Source organism: Eschscholzia californica, unplaced genomic scaffold (assembly GCF_041429995.1).
Source record: "Eschscholzia californica isolate CP2 unplaced genomic scaffold, dmEscCali1.0.p SCAF_2, whole genome shotgun sequence".
NCBI classification, from domain to species: domain Eukaryota; kingdom Viridiplantae; phylum Streptophyta; class Magnoliopsida; order Ranunculales; family Papaveraceae; genus Eschscholzia; species Eschscholzia californica.
In genome coordinates, this window is record NW_028238309.1 from 51,183,968 (window position 1) to 51,207,250 (window position 23,283).

Sequence of the window (23,283 nt, forward strand, 5' to 3'; positions counted from 1 at the left end):
AGTAGAATCCGATACAACAATAAACACGAGTATTTGGTGACGTGGCCAACCCGATCCTCCAAAGCCTTGCTTGAACACCATGAAACTCCCTTTCTAAGACACACATTATTTTTCTTTGCTTCGTATATGTGTGGGTTGAAAAGAGAATGCACGAGTATGACAAAGACAAGCTTCTGTAGTTTCAGAAGCTCTCTTGAAAAAAATGAGTTCAATTAATTATTAACACAATTCCTCTTATACATACTAAAATTAGTAACTAAGATTACCGGATGTTTTATACATGTAAAGCAACAATGTTTCTTGAACCCATGTCAACAAACTACGATCAGTATGGCTCATTTAAAATAATGATCATCTCTTAAGATTTCTCTTGTCTCGGAGCAGCTTCTTGAGAACGAATAACATAAAGAAAACGTGAACGGTTAAAGTTACTCAAGAAGAAAAATAAAAAGGAGGCCGAAGTGGAAGATTGTCGTCTTTAGAAGGGTCATTTTAGTGAGATGGTCATCTGTAGGGGGCCAAAATGGATTTTCATCAAACTTTACCTATGTAGGGGCTGGGTTGACATGGGTTGGCTCATTTTGGTTGGTGTTGGGTAGGTCAGACTTGGTCCCACCCTAAACGTGTTTAAAGCAAAGTTCCATTCTTTCGATCCAAAGTCGGAATCTAGTGGGGGCCGCCGGCCCAGGGGATTTTGTCTTTAATATTCAAGTTTAGACTTTAGAGAGAGAGAGAGAGAGAGAAGTCTGAGTGCTCAAAAATGGCGTCTTCCCAACAACTAGTTTCTTCCTCTTCCGATAAGCTAGCCCTAGATATCTCAACCTTTGATCACACGCCTTCTTACTGGTAATCCCATCTCTCACTCTCTCTCTCTGTCTCTCTTACTTGAGAGTTCTTATGTTCTTTTCCCATTTTTTGTTGGCAGTGAAGAAAATGTATACAGATTGTGCAAGAAACTAAGTGCGGTTGGAGTTGCTGATGCTAATGGAAAAGATCTCTTTGTTGTTTTCATTTCCAATGAAAACAAAGTGGTATTTGGAATTACCCTTATTCTTCCCATTCTTGACAGTTTTTCATGGTATTGGAGTTGGGGATTTTTCATGTGTGTTTGACAATTTTTTGTTTTACAAACCCTCAATTGAGTGAGTGTTTTGAGTAGTTCAAGAAGGCTTTTATGAAATTTTCTTGGCCAATAATGCTTTGAGCTCAAACACCTTGCTCACATTGCCTCATATTGCCTGATTGATTTGTTGTTTCTATGAAAAGAATTGATATTGTGCCCTTCTTTTTAGACGTTTATTGTTCTAAACAACAACCTAATGAAAGACTATCATTCGTTGTTTGTACACTCTCGGCAAGCTCAATAACTAGACCCCCTTGGGGAGTCTTGATGCGAGGAAAAGAATTTAGAGCTTCGGAGTAAGTTTCAGGAGTGCGAGATTACTCGTCTATCTAGAGGTTCATTCATCAAGCTACTGATTTCCAAGGGTTGTTGACCAAATTCTGAGTTTTGCTAGTTGAGTTAGTTTGATCCTTTTGGAACTTGGAAGTTTCTTATTGATAGTAGTCTTGGCTGTATTAGATTAAGAGTGTAATGGGTTGTAGTTTCTTTTTTCATTTTTTGGTCCGGTTAGGCTAGTTCGGTGACTACGACAAAGAAAAGCTTTAGTCACTCCAAACTCCACAGTATGTGAGCAAAGAGTGTGTTAATATCTGCACCTGTTTTAAAAGTACACAATTTGCTGTTGCCCGAGTAGGGGCTAGGACTAGGTCAAGTTATATATAACATATAATATTAGTGATACTACATGCAGTTGGCTGAGTCTAGCACCTGGCAGAAGATTAAATCTGAACCTAGGAGCTCGAGTATAGCCACTTCAGTCGGTGAAGTAGGAACAGGGAACTAGTCGGGGAATTGAGTAACGTAAACTACAATATCCCACTTTTGGACATTATAAGCGTTCTTGCGTTCATGCTCTTTTTTAGGTTTTGTCTTTGTAATTTGGGATTTGGCAATTTCATTAGTTGCCTCCTTCTGTTACAATATCCAGGTTCCTCTATGGCATCAAAAAGCTAGCAACAGAGGTGAGGGATTGGTTCTCTGGGACTATCATGTGATTTGCGTTCAGGTGATTAATTGTTACTTATTACTGCCGTTATGAGAACAAGACTAGTTTTTCTTCGGAACATAGGAAAATTTAGAACAAAATATGCATTTAAACGAGTAGTTTGCTGTCTCTTTAATTGATATTAGTTACTAGCTTCAGATCTTTATGAAATTGACAGACAAATGGACAAGGAAATACTCATCAAGTATGGGATTTAGATTCAACTCTCCCTTTCCCGTGTCCGTTAACTCAGTATGTCTCCGAAGCAATTCGCCCATCTCTTCAGCTATTCCCTGGTTATCATAGGTAAAAGATTATCTTTTTCACTATACACAAGTTTAACGAGTATTTATTGCGAATACTATTTACTCCACTGTCCATGTTACTCAAGGAAAGAAGCTGTTCTTCCGATATCTCAGGTTATACAGGGTGGTTCATGCTCCAAATTTCTTTCGTTTCTTTGCAACTGACAGAAGACATATGAAGAACTCCGATGGAAACTGGATATCCGAACCTCCCCTTCAAGAACCAATAGTAGCTGAAGGTAACCATCAAGAAAAATCTCTTCATCATTTTCGTTTCACAAATTCCGGGGTTGAAAGTCTATTCTTAGCCAAAACTTATCTGTTTTAGTTTTACGATAAATTATCAAAGGATCTGATTGTGTATATATGTTTTACGGTAATGTAGATGGAACTGAGCACAACCTGGACGAGTACATGAGGATCATCGGCCGCTCCAATTCTGATGACGATACAGCAACAGCCCTCACTGAGAAACTTGGTGTGGTGATAAGTGAAGATAAGTTGGAAAGCTTCTTTTCAGAAATCTCTTTTCTTGTTAAATGATGATTGACAAGAGATAACCTAATCAGGTCAGATGGACTTTTGTAGAGTGACCTTTTTCTTTTTCAATTATATATTCTCAGTCTGCATATTTTATCTGTATTAGTTTTTATTCAGTTATGGGGCGTATACTTTCATCCAACAACAAATCGAAAGGAAAATATACCTGTATATTGTATATGACAAACACGAGATGAAGTCAAGTTTTTTTCTTTTTACCTTCTAAAACTTTCGTGGCAGTTGAAAATTTAACTTTGATGTTGTGATTTAAGACTCCACATTTTGTAATTTTTGAAATTCTCTATTGAAGAAAATGTATTTTGTGAATATTTCATAATGTGGTGAAACAAGATTGAATTCGAACATAAACTGTTCGACTGTGATGAAACAACATCAGTTTCACTTGGTTAATTTCGGTATAAAAATTAGAAGATCAGCACAAATTTCAGCTCATTCAAATTATTGGAAACTCAACATTTGCAGGATTATAGGGTTTGTTATTGATTCAGAAACAGTTCCCGCGAAATTGTTTAATTGTGCAGAAAGAGGAAGGTTGTGTGAAAGAGTGCTATCCGCAGTTTTACATATCTGTGTTTAATCAATACAAAGAAACTCAAAATCTTTCGCCTGGGTTTGTCATGTAAATATCGCTTTCCAGCAATTTCAATACAGTAACAACATCAATACATACATACAAAACCGATAGTGTTTGTCTATCGTTTGTTTACCTCATAAAAAGCGAAGTAGGGGAACCTGATAGATATATGGTTTCAGCGACTTTCATTGAACAAACTCATGTTCTTAGGGTTTTGCTGCGAAATGATTAAAGATGGTTTCCAGTGTCGATTGGCTGATACTATATTCGGCTATTCCTAGTTGATTTCTGCGAACATATTAGAATGAAATGAGTAAGATTCAAGAAGAACAAGTAACAGAGAAATACTGAAGAATCACTTGTCTTTATAAAAACAGTTACCTGTTTCTCTCGAGATGTCCAAAAATATTAGCTAGTGAGGATTCCTCTCCGTATGGCAACTGCAATCAAATACGATAGATCATATCTCATGATAGTTCAGAACACAATAAATAAAGAATTCATTTACACGGAACTAATCCGCATAACTATTTCATCCATTCATATAAAAGGTGACTCCTCCTTTTTATAACAGATCACCCGAACGAAAAAGAAAAGTACTGTACAATTTTGTTTAGAAATGAGTAGAGTTGATGAATAATTCACCTGATACTTGACACTCAAACCATTGCACCCATGAAAGGTTGCTCCAGGAAATGAGTCCTGGATAAATGAATTGATCACGGAGAACTTTTCTTTAGCCAACCACCACTCGGAAAATATAGGCAATGGAATACCACCTAGTTATCAACACAAGAGCAAGCAAGATCAAAATTTTAAAACGTAACAGTAGCACCAGAAAGAACCCCAATTCTTTTACAAGTCCTATGACAAGTCTTATCTTAAAACCAAGGATAAATGCGTTAAGGGACTTCGAAAAAAAAATTGTTCTAGAATTGGGTGCAAGGTTGGACTTACCATCACGCATCAGCTGCTCTGATAATTGCTCACCAACTATGCCATCGACGTCTGGTGTAGACGATAAGAGAGTCCTTATTCTTTCTACATTGCCAAGCCAACGTCCAATGGCAATTATCATTTCCTCCGTCAAACTAATCTCTGATACATTCTCTTGTGTTAAGGTGTCACTTGCTCCGATGCAAATTTCGAGGTCACCCAATATGCTTCTTGGATGAGATGGCAAATCGAAAAGCCTTTCTTGGATTCTTCTACACAGTTTATTCATCTCATCAGAGCTTACTTCGGTAGGCTTTACCTGAAAACACCCGACGGCCATGGAGCTTAGGAGAAAATCATGAACGAGAGAATGATAATCAAGAAAAGACTCAGAACTATGACAGGGACCTTGAAGTACCTCTAGTTCAAGGTGGTTCCCAAATCGACTTTTAAGATGCTGAGGACTTCCAATACATCTCAGCTGACCTCCAACCTATTGCACGATAAAGAAGAAAGCACAGTCTTAGCGGTGTTTGGTACAAGCTGAGCCCTCTATATGTCAAAGAAGATTCTAATGGGTACCATGATCCCTATCCGTGTGCATAGTGCTTGAGCTTCATTCATACTATGAGTAGTTAAAATAACTGCCGTCTTCCCCAATCTGGTTGAGAGGCGGGATATGACTTCCCACATAAAACGCTTGGCAAGAGGATCCATACCTAAACACCCATCAACGAACATAAAGTTGAACTCTGTTAAACAAAAAATTAAACATTTCGTATTTAAAAATGAAGAGAATAGCGAAAACTGGTGGCACATAACACCTGTTGATGGTTCATCAAGAATAACAATTGGAGGATCCCCAATCATAGCAATTGCAACTGATAATTTTCGCTTGTTTCCTCCACTGAGAGAGTAGGATGGCTTATTAGCATGCTTCCACAAATCAAACTCCTCCAGTTTTTCTTCAACAACCTGTCGAGTTGATATTACACGAGTTAGCAATCCCAGATTTCACTAGGATTGTAAGAAAATAGAGCTGCGGATAAGTGCACATTTGACGATGAATACAGAAAAAACAATATAAAGGTATTCCGTACATCTGAAATTCTGGTCTCAGGAACCCCTTTTATCCTTGCGTAAAGTTCAAGATGCTCTTTGACGGTTAGAAATTCTAATAGTGCATCAAACTGTGGACAGTAACCAATCTGAATGTATACAGAAGAATAAAACTAGGTTATTTCGAGTTTCATCGAACATTATTTACAGCAAGGGTTCAAAAAACTGAAAAAAAAGAGGGATCAAATTTCCAATATTACATGTCGACGAGTTGCCTTTGGGTGTAAGCTTATATCAGTTCCAAAGACATAAGCCGTTCCATCAGTTGGGCATTCTTCCCCTGTAAGATAACATTTCAAATTTCAAACGAAGACTACAAAATTTCTCTAGTTACTGAATACAACGAAATGTCGTTAGTTTCAGATGCCTCGGTTTTCCAACTAAATGAAACACTCAGTTGAAGTAACACCTTCGTCATGATGCAAATATTATTGAGCAGTTAACCTACGGGATGAACTCTTTTGTAAGAATGGACTTTTTATAAAGGTTTGACGTACCGGAAAGCATTGATAAAGTTGTAGTCTTTCCTGCCCCATTTGTTCCTAGAAACCCAAAACATTCTCCTTCTTGAACAGAGAAGGTTAATGAATGAACAGCGACTTTGGGTCCGTGATTTCCTCCTCCAGGATACACCTGAAATTGGCAAGCAAATTTGGCATTTAACATGAGGAAAAGATGAAACCACATAAGCATTAGGAGCTAAAAAGGCATGTCAAAAATTTGTGTTTATATTCACAATAGAAATACGTACCTTACGAAGATTACGTAAGTAGATTATAGCATTATCAACAGAACCTGAAAGTACCCTATCTCTCTCTGCCTGTACATCTACATCTTTCTCTATATCATGTGCAAGAGTTTCAGAAGAAGAATCCAGAAGAGGTTCGTTATAACTGTTTGAAGATGTGATTTGACATTGAATACTCTTCCACCAGTCCTTGACCGTGACTAACGCTAACTTGTGAGAAGGTACCAGTTCCAGCGCAATTGCAAGAAGGAAGTAAGCAATACTCTGATACAAATTTTGAAAATGCCACACGAATAAGTTTAGTAATTCTTAAACTGAAAGATGATGTGCTACATCAGTATTGACCTATGTAGAATGGAATGCGTACGGGTATGTATTCTCATATTTCTTATAAACTACTGGTCTGATGGCTGGACGAGTCTGTAGGGGGAGATCATGATCCAAGGACATTGATGCGGATGGGAGTCGAGAGAGCAACTAAAAGGAAGAAAGGAACTATTCACTCCATCCTTGTAATAGTTTGAACTCATGTTGCCTTATACTAGCGAGGGGAACAATGATGTTGTTGTAGATCCAGAGTGGAGAAGAGAGTAGAGAAAAGTTGAACTAGTTTTCATTGATTATTTACTCTCTTAGTTCTTACAAGGAAAATACTTAGATAAATCTTACACTAACTATATATTTACATATATTATATACAAGACATAACTCCAACAGATGTGGTGATCTCTTAGACAACTACGGTGGAATATCGGATTAAATTAAACTGTGAGGATGTCTTCCCCGTTCTCTTAGTTCGGAATACACTTAATTAGATGGAAACTGATGCAACCATCACTCAGTTCCAGGTGATTTATTTAAAACAAAAAAGTTATTCACAAATGATGAAATAAATTCAAGTAGGAATATGGGATGAGAGATTGAAACGGGCACCTCAACACCTAAATAACATATAGAAGCACCGGTGACATTCCAATCAAGACTTTCATGGCTTGATCTAAGTTTCATCCCTTGACGCCGAAGAGCTAGCGAAGCCAGTCCATCCGCAAAGCAAAATCCTGGCGATAATCTATAGAAGTTCTGGATGCAGCCACAAACCACAATTGAATAATCTAGCTCTAGTCAATTAAAATGTCCAAGTTCATTAAAAGAAATTCAAAGTGTACAGTTTACAGGATAAACTATTGCAGTTAAAAAACAGACCTTGAGGAAGGAATTTGCACTTTTAGTTGTTTCTATAAGCCCCATAACAAATGAGATCATCATAAGAACTAGTCCAGTAAAGAAGTGTACCCAGAGAATTACATTCTGCAGCGATAAGAGCAACAGCAGTGCCTCATTAAGATGGCATGTTTCTTCCTAGGAATATATATATATATATATATATATATATATATGTAGTGTTAGTGTGTGTGTGTGTGTGTGTGTGTGTGTGTGTGTAATAGAGAGAGAGAAAGGGAGAGAGAGAGGTACCTGTGCCATGGAATGTTCAGAGAAAAAGAAGGTGAGACAATATGTTGATGACGCAATTGCTAACCCGTATCCCAAGAACATGACCGTTGTTGGCAGGACACATCCGCTTCCTACAAATTGTTCCAGACCTACAAAAGCAGGAGCAGGGACGTAAATCTTTTATGCAATTTGGTCAAACATATACACCTTCAGTCATGAATTAAGAAATACTGTAGAGGTAATTGGTTACAAAAAGCAAAAGAACAAAAGTATAAATGGAAAACTAAAACAGACTGCATTTAAATCTGAAGTGTAGATGGTATAGATATCTACCGAAGATGTAAAAGAGAATTATCGCAAAAATTGAAGGACATAAAAAGCTAATGAAGTCCCACAGATAAGTGGAAGTCCAATATGACAGTACAGAAACCTGCAAAGAGTAAGTCCGTAGTATTAGTAGAATAGACAAATATGTATAAAAAATTAACATAAATAAGCATATTCAGAAAGCTCAAGGGATAGGAAATGAATAACAAATAAAAAGATGTATTCACGTACCCCACTGATTAGTTGCTGATGTTTTGCTTTTACTTCACGTTCCTGCAACCATTACGATTAAGAGGATATGAATATCATGTATTCCACAAGATGCCAACCACATTCTACACCGTTTCCTGGTCTGTAGAACTCTTTCCTTTTTGTATGACGACATATTATGATTAATGAGTCAGAGATTACGACTCATGTTTTAGTAGTCCAGTTTAAAAAATTGAAGATGATAGTAAATATGACGTAACATACTGCCTGTGGAAGACTTTAAGCTTGGTTAAGACTTACAAGTACAGCTACAAAAGTAAGATGTAATAAAAGTATACAACAAACATACAAGAAGATAAATAAACCTAAAGAAAGAATAAAACGATATGAGCAAACTCAGTTTTCATAAAAAAAAAATTGTGTGATGAATAATGGTCGAGCCGTAAGGATTGATCTTGTAGACGGTCCTTAATGGACTAGGGCCCTCAATTAGCACGTTTGTAACCCTATTCTAACTTGGGATGGAAGAAACTTTTACCCGCCAACTTTAAGTGGGCGTTTACTTAAGATATCCCAACAGGAAATAAAAGAAGTAGACAAATAACCATGTTGACGCCGATCGGATCTAACAGTGAGCTCTTGGTTAGCCCAGAACCGTGCATAGACTACAGAATAACAAATGTTATTTACTAACCAAGCAATTAAACTTTAAGGACGACACACTTAGGAAGGTAAACCCACAATACTTATTTCCTCAAATTTAAGTAATTCTTCACAGATGTTTTAGTCTTTAGGTACTCTTTGAGCATTTAGAATAACAATTAAAAAAGATTACCTTCACAATAGAAACTGCAAATGAGGCTGGAATGAAGGAAAAGGCAATATTAACAATAATTGCCGCAGAAAATGCGTCCAGATCCTACATATAAAGTTGCAGAAGAGAAAAAGATGTGGGTTAAAACTGACTGCAAAGTTTTGAAGGCCAACGCATTTACTGATAGTAATGAGGAAAAATCCACTATTAGTGCATGAATTTCTTAATAATACCATGGAGAATTCTTTTACCAAAAGAAGATTGTGACAAAATATATCCAGACAGAGGTAAGAATAATAATGACGAGATAGTATCATACATGATGTTGCCGGTGCTGACTTGTTGTCATTGGCAGTGGGTAGTTACGTGTTTGAATGGTCATGTTTTTGTTACGAGTTGCAAGCCTCAGAATTGCTCCATTCATAAGATTTATATATGTTGGAGCTGCATGTTGGCAAGAACTGTTGTGAAGTACAGTATATCCCAAACTTCCATCATAACTCTGATCATCCATCACAACAGCGCCATACCTACAAAAACAAAAACAAAAAGTAAGGAAACCGCCGAATGTAAGATGAGATTTTAGAATAAAAAATATGCTTGACTATTACACGTGTATTTAACATGGATAGTCCTTTTTAATATCTTTTTTCCTGTCAGATACACACTGGTGTCAAATACTAGCTGTTACCTAATTGGGTACCAATGTGAAATTTTGTATGTATGTCTTGTCTGTAGACTCTGTAGTCTGTACTAGTACAGTATCGTGTATGGACCATAAAATACCTGCCTAAGTTAAAGCCTTTTGTGAATGGCAATAGTTGACCCACGCGTGTAAACAAGTTGTAACAAAAAAAAGAGAACCTAATAACTAAAAAGTAACATAATTTCGGTGATCTTACCCCGTGCTGGCCTTTTATCTAGTCTAAGCCTCCAAAGTATCGGAAACATATTTTTTTTTTTGCTTTCAATGTTCTATAGATATATAACCTACAAGTGTGAAGATAACCTATGGTATTCATGAAATAAATAATTAACATCACTACAGCACGGCAGTTACCGAAGTCTCTCAGTCCGCATTTGAAGTTCACAGCTATTAAAAAAGCACAACTAATCATGTCTGTTTTTGTCATATACATACGGATATCAGTCCAATACTGCAATTAACTAACTCCCCCATTTAGTTTTTGAAGTTCAAAGCTGAGAAAGCATAACTTCTAATACAGGCTCACAGCAAAACCAAAGTTAAGCCTTAAGGGCATTTAGAAAGGCTTAGCTGGGTAGCTTTATAAACTATATAACTTCAAATAGAACCAACAAGCATCTTGGTCAGGCACATACCGTGACTCATATGATTCATTCAAACTTGTAATCAGAAATTCACTCATGGAAATAAGTGTAGGGCCCAATTCCGGGCCTGCTACTTCAATAGCATCAGCTAGTGCCCTTTCTGAATCAGGGAACCTAAACGATCTTGCTTCAAGTTTCTGGATCCAACCCCCTTGTATATTTTCTGAAACCTGCAACATCGTAATATTAATTAAGCAAAAGACCTGAACGTCACAAAGATAAAAGGTTAAGAAGCTGCTACTAGGATTAAAACGTCGAGCACAAGAACAATATACCCTTTCTGCAATAGGCCAAGTTAGATTAAAAGGAATTGGTCCTCCACCGCCATCACCTTGTAGCAAAGGATTAAAATTTGAAGTTGAGAAGGTGACAGATTGCTGATCAAGATGTGGCTTAAGCTTGACAAGAAGGAGACCAAGAAAGAGAAAGACAGCAGGAATAAGAAGCTGGAAAACAATTGTTCTTCGGTCTCGTCGGGCAGATAACGCCCTTTTGATAATAAGAGCCCTAAAATGCACCCAAAATGTAGATCTGGGAATAAAACAGGAGCTACACGGTATGCATAAGAAGCTAAAGAAACTGACAACAGTACTCAATATCGCGCAACAAGCTCTTCCGAACATGGTGAATATCATTTCCAGAATCTTCTTATAGTACCCATAAAGTAACTTAGGATATGAAACTTTTGTCTGTGTGTAATTCGAAACTTCAGCAACCACAGGATCAGGTAAATCGAGAGCTTTATTGTGTCCCATTTGTTCAGTTACATCAAATTCACATCCTGCGACTCTGAGGAATACCTCCTCCAGCGTTGTAACAGAGATACCATAACTCTGAATGCCAAGGCAGCTTTCTGCACCTGTGTCTGTGCGAGTTCTTCTCATGCAACTTTCTATTTCCAGGAACATATTCTCGAACGAAGATGAGGATGCAAGAGGAAGTCTGAATGAAATTTCGGTACCGACCTAACAAAAATAAAAGAACAGTGAGCTATTGTAGTAGCTGTCCCTGGAATCGAGATAACTCGATCAAAGGATGGTATTAATTGTGAAAGACAAATACGTGACGATCATGTTTAGTTACAGATGCATTGGAAGTTAACACCCAAAACAACACAAGAGAGAAGAAAGAATATTGAGATGAAGGAATGAGTGCTGAAGTAAAAGCGACCAATAGGCTAGAAATAGTAACCTAGAAAATTTTGACCGACTCACAGAAATACAAATAGAATATTCAATGAACCAGAATACGAACAATTTATAATCAAAAAAATCGGAAGCCCGAAATAATACAAACACCTACGGGAATCTTAAACTTTAAGAAGTTAGGAAACTAAAACAGATAGTACTACAAACCAGCTAACTGGGATAAAGCCCAGTAATATACTTATGAAACAACGAGTGGAACATCTTGATATCTGATGACTTGTATGAAACCCAGGGAGGCGTCAAAAGGCTGGTGGAAAATAGTTTATCCTTTCCAGTTGGCAATTTGTTCTTTATTCTGATGTACTCAGTTAGTTTATGCATTCTCCAAAGCACAGATGTTATTTAGGCAGTTTTAAGTACTACGAAGTTACGGTCTGGCAAACACATTTATATAGAATATTAGAATGTATAACTTTGTTAAAAATTGCTAGCTTCTGATGAGCTGACTGACCATGCCAAAAAGATTCGAAGTTTCACACAACAGTGTAGAATTCAAAATGCGCGCTGTGTACAAAATAAAACCCTCATATATATTCAACAAAATCACGAAAACACCAGGCTTGCTAATGTAATAACCGTTGGAACTTCTACTAGTTCTCATCCAACTTTAGCTGCCCCATATTCAAAGTAAGCAGCGAAAATGAATTGACCGCAGAACAAGAAAAAACATTTACTTGATGCGATAGACAGAAAACATAGGAAATGTAGGGAGAGAGGAATACATCAGTCAGGCGAGATGCAAGTGGGACATGACGGTAAACAATGTCTGCTGCAACAGAAGTGCTAGGCGCAGTCTGCATAGAGTAATAGAAATCCAATGAGATAAACTAACAAGCAAGAGAATAAGTTATGTAATGCATCAAGAAATTTAGTAATGAAGATAGATTTTGATACAGAATGCAGCAGACCTTCACCAAAGTAAGAGTATAACCAACGCCATATTGGTGCTTCAGGAAAAGAGAACTGTGACAGCTCATAAAAGTTAGTATCATTACATGATAAATAAATAGTACAAGACAACTACAAATTTCACCCGATAAAAACTCAAGAACTGACTATGTAACAAAAGAAATCAGAAAAGTTAAAGATTTGAAAAATCTTCATACTAAGATAATAGTAGGGACTATATCTAACCAACTACTGTAAGTACACAAATAAGCTGACATAGAGACCTTCCACAGCATCTCAAAGAACCATTTGCCATGATAGCTATCCGATCCCCTAAAACATCTGCCTCATCCATGGAGTGCGTTGTCAGTAATATGATTCTACCCTTCTTCATCTTTTTTATCAACTGCCACGTTGAACGCATAGAGTATGGGTCCATTCCACTAGTAGGTTCGTCAAGAATGATAACCTGTTAGAGGAACAAGAATTTTCGCAACTTAAAATAGACCAACACAGTATTGATACTAATTTACTACCCTTGTTGGAAACTCATTGCACCTTACTATTTCCAATGAGAGCAATTCCAAGGGACAACTTCCTCTTCATGCCACCAGAAAGAGCCTTAACAACTGTATTGATCTTATCTGTCAAACCCACCTGATATTTTATCATCAAGTAAATTATACAAGTCATGTATGAAGCAATAATCGCACAATTAAAACAACTAATGTCAGACCATGCCAGATCAAGTTAATAGTTTCAGATACTTGGTAATACTTTTACACAAAAGAAAATTCCACAAGTAAATTAGTTCACAATAAAGGAATCAAGAGACAATGTTCAGAAAATAAGGACTTGGCTTTAACAATTTACTTTCGTAGACTTCAGTTTTCAAATAAAATGCATTTTTATCAGTTGCGTATCCATGCAGACCATGCATGAACCATGACAAAGAAGGTGACAAAAATGGAGAAAGAGGAACAAAAATCAGGTAAACAGACCCGTACCCCCAGAAACCCTTCTTTCCTCGCTTTTGAACAAAAAAAGAACTTTTCCTAGAGGTAGTAAGGCACTAAGGTCTAGTATTTTATAACAATTTATTAGAAGGATTTTCCATCAACATATGCATCAAGTCTATCAGAAGCTTTAAGTCAACAGCTCACTTCATTAACCATTTCCTTTACGATTTTCCCCAAAGAATCTTCCTCGACACCCTTCAAAATGGCAAATAATTCCAAATGCTCCTTCACCTGAAACAATGATATCGACTAAGGTACAACAACCTCGATCATAATGCAGAGAGGAACTATTGAAAATAAACATAATAGAAAAAGACGTAGTTTTGACAAAAAATAACTACATGAGACCAGAACTTTAAAGAAGAAGCTATAACAAATGACTTCAGAGCCTCTACGATAGTTTGTAGAACTTCATTCCACAGCATGTTAAATGGACGCATAACGCGAAATAAACCACAATTTCCTCCCCATGTACCTAAATCCGAACTATGTGTAAGATTAAAATGGGAATGTCAAAACATGTAATTTGCATCCAACTTGAAAGGAATAGGACTTCAGCATGCCAGATGAAGCGCAATTTAAAATTGAGGCTTTAAACAGACCTACCATAGTACAAAAGAAACCACTCTGATGTATTTGCAACTAGATGTGGATAAAAGGATAAAATAAATTGCCACACCATGTAATCTGCATCAATACCGTGAAAGTAGAATACCCGGGAAAAAAAAAGCAGAACTATGTCGGTAAGGATGTGCAAGTACAACCCATAAATGATCTTTGGGACAAGCTATAGCCTAGAGCCTTCATAGTAAAATGCATATGCTAATTGCTACATTAACTGATCTGCCTGAAACAGGCCTTCCCTAGTAAAAAGATGTACAATAGGTCCTCGCACTCTACTTTGTTAAAATAACATGTAAAAAATAGATTCAACACTTCGCAGTTAGCAATTGTTGATATGTTCACAAAATATTCAACCAAAAAGTTCCATGCTTACAGTTAACTCCGGAAAGAGAATATCATGCTGCGGGCAGACACCCAACCCCTTCCTTATCTCGTCCTACAACCAAAAGCAAGTTATAATAATTTATATACACTGAAAAGGAACAAATAGTAAATCAATGTGATAGGTAGGGGTAAATCATATCATCAATAAAAGGGGAATTAGGGCGATATCCTCTCTAAAATATTTTGGCAAAAGAACCTAATAAACAAATATACCGCAGCTCCGCATGGAAATCTAGTAATTCATTTATTGAGAAGGCAATGATTAGCATTTAGCTTAATGTTATTAACTACAAAAAATGTATTTGCAATAACTTTTGATCAAAGATCTACTTTCACAATATTTATGTCGTTGGAAAGCATTCAAGAAGTTTCCCCAAACAAAAACAAACGGGAAACATATTTCAGTAAATATTAAATACACTTATTGGGTATCGCCGTATCATATGCTTCCTTAGAATTATGAAACACTGGGAACCAAACCATAATGAGAACTTGTTGGGTACTTCATTATAAACCAACTTGGAGTATGGACCTTCGACCAATTCCCGAAAATAAGATAAGATAATTGAAGAGCATGTAAGTCAGATGTTAAGAAATAAGTGAATACAAAGGTCAGCAAGGAAGCCTTCACATTGGAAACGAACAAAAGAAGAATCCGTTTCAAGCAGTTGAAGCATCAAATCCCTGTAGAGCCACATGAATATCTCGACCACCACAGCAATCAATTTGCTCGATTGGACGCATCATGAGCGACAGAGTAAAATATGCATTCATGTAGTGGGATGTGTGTCCGTTGCACAGATGCGGCAATGATCTGATATGCTCAGGTACGGAAGAAGGTGGTAATATACTAATATCTACTTGTCCAGTGGTAGTATATTCATGACGAGGTTATTGTTATAAAGTTCTTATTTGGCTCTTCATCATGGTACGAAACATTTAGCTACTGAACTGCATATATATTCTTAGTAGGCTCAGACATTCCACAACCACAATCAGACCAATTTGAACTGAATAAATCGTAACAGTTGTTAAGGAAATACTCGGTGGCAAAAGAAGGAACAAGTTACACAAAAAAAAAAGGAACAAGTCACACACAAAAAAAAGAAGGAACAAGTTACACAAAAGGAAGAAAGTGCACCATTTCAGTCTTGATATCTTTCCCAAACACAAGTGCATTCCCGGAAGTAGGAGGAAGGAGGCCAACCAGCATAGAAATTGTAGTGCTTTTACCAGCACCATTGTGCCCTACATAGTATAAATAAATAAGACAGGTACTCTGCTACAAGTAATAAAACATGGAAGATGCATATCTGATTTTTTCTATGATGAACATGTAATGGGATTATAACTCAATTCTGCTGTTATGTGGGGAGGTCCTGAATTGATCAGGCCTAAACATCCACAAGGAGAGACAGTTCGGAGGGATAGAGCGATATTCATTACCATTTCGTGTTTTGCAAGAGGCATATTCTTTTACTTTAGACGACAGAAAGAAGATAAAACTTTGGACAAAAGAATGTGCTTGCACAAACAATTGAGGGGGATTTCCTCCCCATACTCTCAATTTTATGCAAATCAATGTGCATCAGTGAGAGAATGATGTTTTACTGGCGAGGTATGGGTGTGTTGAGACATTTATTTCAGAAGAATTAAGGAAAATGGATGACTGGGAATTTGATTCCATGGGACATCTTCTTGGGTTTCTGAGTTAAGTCATGCCTCACCTTTTGAAATTTATAGACAGCAGCTGGAGTGTGCTGGTGTTTTGTCAGAAACTATATGGTATCCTTGAAGCTATTTTAAAGGCTCGGGTGACTCTGCTCTATAGAATCTATACTTCTATTAGTTTGGGTTTCTTTCATGGAACAACTTGAGATTCCCAGCCCATGAAAACTAATCCCCCTTGCATTGCTTTGGTTCGTATAGAAATGTCGGAACTGGGTAATCAAGAATTTTACAGGGATACATCTATTGAAAACATATAAATGCATCAATTCAAATGGAAACTCGTTTTCATCAATAACAATACTATAATATCAGACAGAACAAATGTAATCATAGAGGAAGACCACTGGATAAGCATAGGAAAACAAATACTGCATCTTGATTTCCATGAATTCATCTGTTATGAACTTTGAACATCAATTTTCTACAGTCCATAACCAGAAAAGCTTCAGGTAACGAACCTGCTTCAATCTTATAATAGTACTTTATATTCCATGATTTCTAATACTGGAATGTCGTAAGAATCTTCAAGAAAATATCCAAGCTTTTTGTTTACGACTTAGGAGTATATTTATTATGGACAACATATGAATGTTAAGCATAAACGGAAAACTACGGCAAAAAAAATTCGGTAGAGGAGCAACTTACCTAGAAGAGCAAGAATCTGATTTTCATACAAGGTGAGTCTTAACGAGTTCACAGCACAACACTTCTGTTTTTTGTTCATATACACCTTATGCAAATTCCTTATCTGAATACATCTATAAATTGGAAAACGGTGTCAACGAATAAGGTAATCAAATTTAACCTTCATCTTACAATTTAGCATATTTACCTGCCATCAATTTCTTGTTGTTTCATATCCAAGCTTATTGCTTCCATTGCTGGTTCAGAGAAACTACTGCTACACATGGACTCATTTATGCATAGCTTAGCTTGGTCACTAGAATGTTGGGAAATGCTTTTCTTTCCCCAAAACCATTTTTTGAATAAAAAGTTCCATGGGTAACGCACTCCATTCTCCCTGGGAAGGACCTGACCATAAGAATTAAGCTATAATGATTGAATATGTGTAATATTGTTTGCCTTCGACAATTAGGTTGTTTTGTTTTTTTGTTGACACGTGTTATACCTAAATACTATCTACTGATAACTAGTATGCATATGCAGTGGAAAAAGGAAAATGGCCTTTCCCTTTCCAGGCTTCGAGGACAATTGACAGTGACGCAAATAATGTTATAAACGGATATGAAATCCCAGTTGAAAATCTGTCCATTTTCCTCTACGACATTAAGGGTTGGTGGGCGGTCAACTTATTCCAACTCTGAAAGGCGTATTTAGTTCTGCTAATTCTCCACAAAAAATGACATGTTCAGAGACAAGAACTCTCTACCCAAACTTTAACCCTTCTATGCATTTGTTTCTACAGATATAATGTTCTTGTTTAAATGTTGTCAAACTGAAGCTTAAAAAGATCCAACCTATGATAAACACTTGAAGAAGTACCTTGTCAAGGTATAGGCCGATAGCGCAGTACAACAGTGTATCGGCCAACATCATCACGAGACACACCAAAAAATTAACTCCAGATGATTCCTGTAATTTAAAGTGAATTACAAAGCAGAAGATATAGAGTGAAGTGAATTGAAGAACTATTTATGAAATCTACCCGCCACATATTGCTCCAACGAACTCCAACATGACCCCGTTCATAATCAGCAAAGTTAACCGTTCCAAGTGCAAATGCCGTAGGTGAAAGCAAAGAAGCTATGACTTTTAACATCCTAAAAACAGATATAATTCAAATAAGCTTCCAAAGCATGCTGATTCTCATGAGGCACACCTGGTCCGTCACAAACTAAGAATAATTCAATACTAACATAGGCACAGCAGGATCGTTGACTGTGTAATAAGGGAAGAATGCTCCAAGGAAAGAAAGGGTGCCAACTGCAACAGCTGCTTTGGCTCGTGTAAAGAAAGTGGATATCAAAAAGGAAAGTGTGATTGTACTGAGCCCAAACAAGAAGAAGTAAATGAAGACCAATGATTTATCACTGTACATAAAAAGGCTCCCCATCGTGCAGGCTGTAATGATTCCAGACGACAGAGCAAACTGTCAAAGGAGCAAAGAAATATGGAAACCCATCAAAATTTACCTCAAACAGAAGAATGCCTGAAAATATGGTCATAAATGATGCATTAAAAACTGGATTGGTGCTAATATACAATACTTTCCTGCACTTGTCATACATCAGTAAAATATTCATGTCTTCGTTCAAAAAAGAAAAGTTCAAAAACAAAGAGACAGCAGAAGTAACAATTCAGAAAGATAAATCTGCAAATGTACCTGTATAGAGTATGTTATAAACCAAGAAAGGTAGAATATCTCGTCCTTCAACCCCATCATGTAGAGGCCTTCTTTAATTTTCTGCTCCTGCAAAAGTAGAAATATACAAGTAGATAAAGCACAAGCTATAGTTATTCTGCATGGTGCATACCTTTTAAGAGCGCAATAATCATTGTCTAAAGTCCCTTGTTTCAATGTGTTCTCTTGAGAGTTGAGAATACCGTTTGACAACAGATAACACCGTTACAATTTCTTTTGAATGTTTCCCCTACATATTACGAGGTAGCATGTGAACAAATCTCACCTCTCAACATGGCTTAGTCGTGTTTATTTAAGTGCTAGCATATGAACAAATTCATAGTTCTGCCAAGTTAATCCACATGGTGAATGTTTTTGTAGTCTAAACGAGGTTACACATTTACAGTTTCACGACCATTTTTGGCCAACCTCTTATGGATTCACTAAAATTCTCTAGTATGTTTGCACTTACAAAGTGATCACTGACCCATGACATAGTATGTGGATATAAGGCACCTAGGCTAGAAAGTTAACTGGGATGAATTAGTCTAATACGAGGCTTGTAGAGCTTATGATAAACATCATAGTTTCGTGGATTTCCAAGATCATCTAGAAGGATAACGTAAAATTATGGTTGAATGGTTTTTCAAAAAAAAAATGGTTGAGTGGCTGAGCAATTAAATAAATGCCTAGACCTTGCAAGAGCACAAAGCCGTGCCGTGTTCAAAGTAAGTCTCCAGTAGCTAACCTATATCATAAACTTTTTATTTCCTTCTTCCAGAAAACTTGTTTAAGTCAATGGCTTCAGCACCTTCTCGACCAAATCAATAGATTAACTTTTAAATCAATTTATATATATTAACCCCTAGTGGAAAGAATGCTGTACCTAATATACTTAATTTAATTTCTCAATGTACCAAGGTCGACATTGTGAACATGCTTCAACCGAAATAGCTAAAATACGTGAGCAAGTACAAAATGAATTAGGTAGTTTGTTATCAAACCTTCTCAAAGACGGAATAGCTGATTAGACGAGATATTGGGTAGAGAAATCCTAATATGTACCTGCTCGTCTCAAATCCAACATGCAACATCAAAAAGTATAAGCTAATTTAACTAGTCGTGAGTCATGACACTAACACTTTGACATAACGCTAAAGGAGAACATTAAGTCAATTTTAAGAATTTAAATGGTACATACAATACTCCCATGACTTTCTTGACAATAGATTGGAACTCATCATCAGTGTACGCCCGAGTCGGAAATGGAGCAATTCTAATGTTTGAGGGACTAAAATGTGTCCAAGGTAATTGACTATTTTCGTTATCAGTGTTAGTTTCATTTTGTTGGGCAGCAAATATTATAAATGAATCCAAGACATGCTGCAACTGCAATAAGAAAAATACAGTACCTTTAACATCACAGAATAATGAAAGACTAATAGCAGTATATTCTGAATCCTGGATTAACAAGTATTCCCATTGTCAAGTAACAGAAGATGAGTGTATCTCTCATTCCAATTCAACAAATTATCAGGCTCTAAGAAGGGCCGTTAAGCTGAATTATCGTAAACAAGTTCAGGTCTAGCAACTCTAATTTTTGGAAGTAAGTAGGTCATTAAACATTCTAATCTCAGAGATATCTCACAGGATATCCTATTAAAAGTTAATTACCAACGTTTCCTTCTCTTAGTTATGTGACTGTTTTCACTAAAGCGTACATACTTATACTAAAGTAAGGCTAACACATCTACAAAATACATAGGAGAGGGGAGATTGTTCAGCGAGTATCAATATATTATGAAGTTAAAACAGAAGATAATACAAATCTTGGTACATATTATATTGTCAGGACTCTTCTCAATGAACACTGGGACATCACGGTTAGCTATCTCAGATCTGCCACTTCCTTAACTTCGCCCTTTTTAGCTCATAAAGATATTAGATATAAGCTTCAAATAACTCAACCCCCTCAGGGCATGTAATGGTAAAGTGAAACTGCTTTACTGTACTCACTTTTCTAGAATTTGGCTCATCGCTTAAGTTGTAACACCCCACTCAGAGTTCAGCTAATCTAGTTCTAAAATGTTTTTGGAATAAATGTAATTTTTCTGCACCTAGAAAAATAATTGTAAAGCTTGATTCACATCAAAGTACAGAAATAGTAATATTTGAAATAAGGGAATGTTTGCTTATTAAAAACAAATAAGTACACTACTACTAATATCCTCATAGAACAATTGGAAACAAACAACATGAATGCTAGTATCATTTGAACATGTACAAAAGAGACAGAGTTGCAGGCAAGAAGGAGAAAAGTGAAAGAGAGCTTACAGTCAGAAATCCACTATAGCCATATTGCAGTGTTGGTATAGGATTTACGCCCAATTCCAAATCATAGGTGTAAGGACCATTCAAGTCCATGATGCTTTTAATATCAGGAAACCCAGAGAATGCCCATGTATGATTAAGTCGTATACTATAGTCATATAATTGAGGGCCTTGTTTATGGAAAATAATTGCTCCTTTGATTTTAGGATTTGAACAGTTCCTGTAAAAGAGTGAAATAAGTATCAAATTTCAAACGTTAACCTCATTAAATCTTGTTAAAAGATTATGCATTTTCAATAAGTGAAGTAGTTTAGGCATTTTTTACGAACTCATATAACTCTAACAGAACTAACTTGCACTCGTCCCCAGGTAGGGTTGGCGAGTTAAGCCCATATATCTTAGGAATTTCAGCTGGCCCCGAGTACAAGGATGGGTCTGGGTCGAGTTGCTCTTGATGGACTCCATTTAATTTTGTGTGTATGTGTGCAAGAGAAACAGAGAGGGGGGAAGATAGACCGTGTGCATGGGTTTGTGTGTGCGCGTGCGTGTCTACATCTGAATAGGGAAGTAAACTATACTTCCATATTATATTACAGCATCGAGAAAACAGATACGGAGTAATGATTACTTGACTTGATCAAAAGCACCATAAGTATCTGAACGTATGTAAGTTTCCAGCTCCAGCTCATCTTTATATACTTTAGAAACCATCTGTAACCAAAAAATAGCAAAGCAATTCTCAAGCAAAAGCATAGTGTGATATATTTAGTGAAGTATCACTATTATACAAGACACAATCAATACATACTGGTGTGAAAGAAAATGAAGAACTCAGTAACTACTACCTGGATAAGAGGAAACTTCAGAGAAATCAAGTTGATCATCAAGCTTGTCTCTTCTGTATCTGGTGCAAAAGCCAAATACTCGCCCGCCACCGACATCATCTGCAAAATTTGCTCAAAAGTGGGAGAAATCCCACCTTTACCCACTTCCACAAACATTCCTTTCTGAATATACCTGAAACCACAATACAAGAAAGAGAATATGATTCAAGAATCGCAATACCCATTCGGATAAAAAGCCAAATAAATCCTTTTTTTTCTTTTAGTTAGAGAAACAATACAAAGTATTAGCTCAGTCGGATACATACGACTGAGAAGGGTGAAGAGTTGTATCCACTCTAGTCCTAACACCAATTAACATTAGCATAACAAAAGTTGGAAGCAAAATCTGCACAAAAACAACAAATTTATTAAGTTTCCTAGTCTGCCTTCTGCAACTAATTAAATCAAATTTGAGTTCAAATCACTATAAATCTTACTCATTTCCATGCAAAAACACCTAATACCTTACTTATAAAATTGAACACTACGAATGATAAGCAATCAAGGTATCAGCTATGAGTTCAGAATCATCAAAATTACTGCAAATCCTACTTGTTTCCCATAATAAAAACCTAAACTTACTTCCTTAATTACTAACAACAATTAGTTTTTCAAAATTTGGGCAAAAGAAGCAAGATCAGTGGAAACTGAAGATGAAATTTACCTCAGCAGTAGTACTATAAGGATGGCGAATTTTCAAAAGCCAATTTTTCCAAAGCATAGCTTTCAACTGTCGTCGAAAGGTACCCATTCTTCTTCTCTCTCTTCAAACCCCTAGAACACCAAAATGATTTTTTACATATAGAAAGAGAGAGAGAGAGAGAGAGAGAGAGAGAGAGAGAGGAACAATTAGGGCTTTTTTTTATTAAAGTGAGAGAGAGAAGAGAGGAATCTGGTTTTGTAAGAGAAAGACATACATTTGTTGGTGTAACAGCAAAAAGGAGAAGAAGAAAGATAGTTCAGGTGTCATCCCGAGGAAGACGTCGTCCTAACCGTTGGATTAAAGATGACGTCGTTAGCGCCAAACAAAATATCAAGGTGAGTAGTCTTCCTCCCTCCCTGAGGTTAGTTAACATTTTACCCAACTTCCACGACCTCTCGCCGCTTAGAAAATTGTAAGGGCCATCCCTTAAAAGGTTTTTTTTCTTTTTTTTTTTTATAGAATTGTTTAGCGTGTCTCGGACCCTTGACCTCTAGGATAGAAGACTATACCTCTTACTACTCCAATCAAGAGTTGTTGACCCATCACTTGAAAGTTGAAGTCGTAAAAATTTTTGGTGGAAACAAAATTTGTTATCTAAACTTCCACTATCACTTGTCATCTTTTCACGTTTACATTACGGTCGCG

At 36.7% G+C, this 23,283-nt stretch overlaps 2 protein-coding genes across 5 annotated transcripts; one reads left to right on the forward strand and one right to left on the reverse strand.

The window, feature by feature from the left end:
* Positions 1-578: 578 nt before the first annotated feature.
* On the forward strand, positions 579-3,282 carry LOC147558782 (amino-terminal glutamine amidohydrolase). The gene is made up of 6 exons (XM_086660519.1): positions 579-846; positions 926-1,031; positions 2,052-2,129; positions 2,287-2,414; positions 2,528-2,652; positions 2,799-3,282. Exons 1-6 carry the CDS (start codon positions 761-763, stop codon positions 2,954-2,956), a joined length of 681 nt encoding a protein of 226 aa, XP_086516645.1. The 5' UTR covers positions 579-760; the 3' UTR covers positions 2,957-3,282.
* Positions 3,283-3,429: 147 nt separating this feature from the next.
* ABCA1 (ATP-binding cassette A1) lies at positions 3,430-23,093 on the reverse strand. Of its 4 annotated transcripts, XM_086660516.1 has the most exons (41): positions 22,853-23,093; positions 22,600-22,709; positions 22,202-22,281; positions 21,897-22,068; positions 21,680-21,762; positions 21,055-21,271; positions 19,922-20,109; positions 19,725-19,785; positions 18,703-18,789; positions 18,236-18,468; positions 18,025-18,139; positions 17,862-17,951; positions 17,191-17,390; positions 17,004-17,116; positions 15,769-15,875; positions 14,617-14,679; positions 13,764-13,850; positions 13,159-13,257; positions 12,885-13,069; positions 12,621-12,675; positions 12,435-12,506; positions 10,780-11,469; positions 10,496-10,674; positions 9,474-9,684; positions 9,176-9,259; positions 8,362-8,403; positions 8,137-8,233; positions 7,825-7,952; positions 7,555-7,659; positions 7,285-7,431; positions 6,355-6,615; positions 6,101-6,236; positions 5,804-5,883; positions 5,585-5,692; positions 5,309-5,459; positions 5,067-5,203; positions 4,903-4,977; positions 4,506-4,803; positions 4,194-4,327; positions 3,930-3,988; positions 3,430-3,836 (listed from the first exon to the last, which is right to left on the reverse strand). In XM_086660516.1, the coding sequence occupies exons 2-41, from the start codon at positions 22,684-22,686 to the stop codon at positions 3,755-3,757; spliced, it is 5,598 nt and encodes a 1,865-aa protein (XP_086516642.1). In that variant the 5' UTR covers positions 22,687-22,709; positions 22,853-23,093; the 3' UTR covers positions 3,430-3,754. The 4 variants fall into 4 exon arrangements, with proteins under 4 accessions (XP_086516642.1, XP_086516641.1, XP_086516643.1 ...); XM_086660515.1 differs by having other exon boundaries at positions 22,600-22,979; XM_086660517.1 differs by lacking the exon at positions 18,703-18,789 and having other exon boundaries at positions 22,600-22,937.
* Positions 23,094-23,283: the final 190 nt, after the last annotated feature.

Bases quoted from the DNA above. Each gene is read 5' to 3' on its own strand.
- LOC147558782 (XM_086660519.1), top strand. From the start codon at position 761: ATGGCGTCTTCCCAACAACTAGTTTCTTCCTCTTCCGATAAGCTAGCC. The intron at 1,032-2,051 runs GTATTTGGAATT...TACAATATCCAG, and splicing joins TTTCCAATGAAAACAAAGTG to GTTCCTCTATGGCATCAAAA. The intron at 2,415-2,527 runs GTAAAAGATTAT...CCGATATCTCAG, and splicing joins CTATTCCCTGGTTATCATAG to GTTATACAGGGTGGTTCATG.
- ABCA1 (XM_086660516.1), bottom strand. From the start codon at position 22,686: ATGGGTACCTTTCGACGACAGTTGAAAGCTATGCTTTGGAAAAATTGG. The intron at 20,110-21,054 runs GTAAGCTCTCTT...TTCTTATTGCAG, and splicing joins GCTATAGTGGATTTCTGACT to TTGCAGCATGTCTTGGATTC. The intron at 13,070-13,158 runs GTGCAATGAGTT...TTCCTCTAACAG, and splicing joins CTCTCATTGGAAATAGTAAG to GTTATCATTCTTGACGAACC.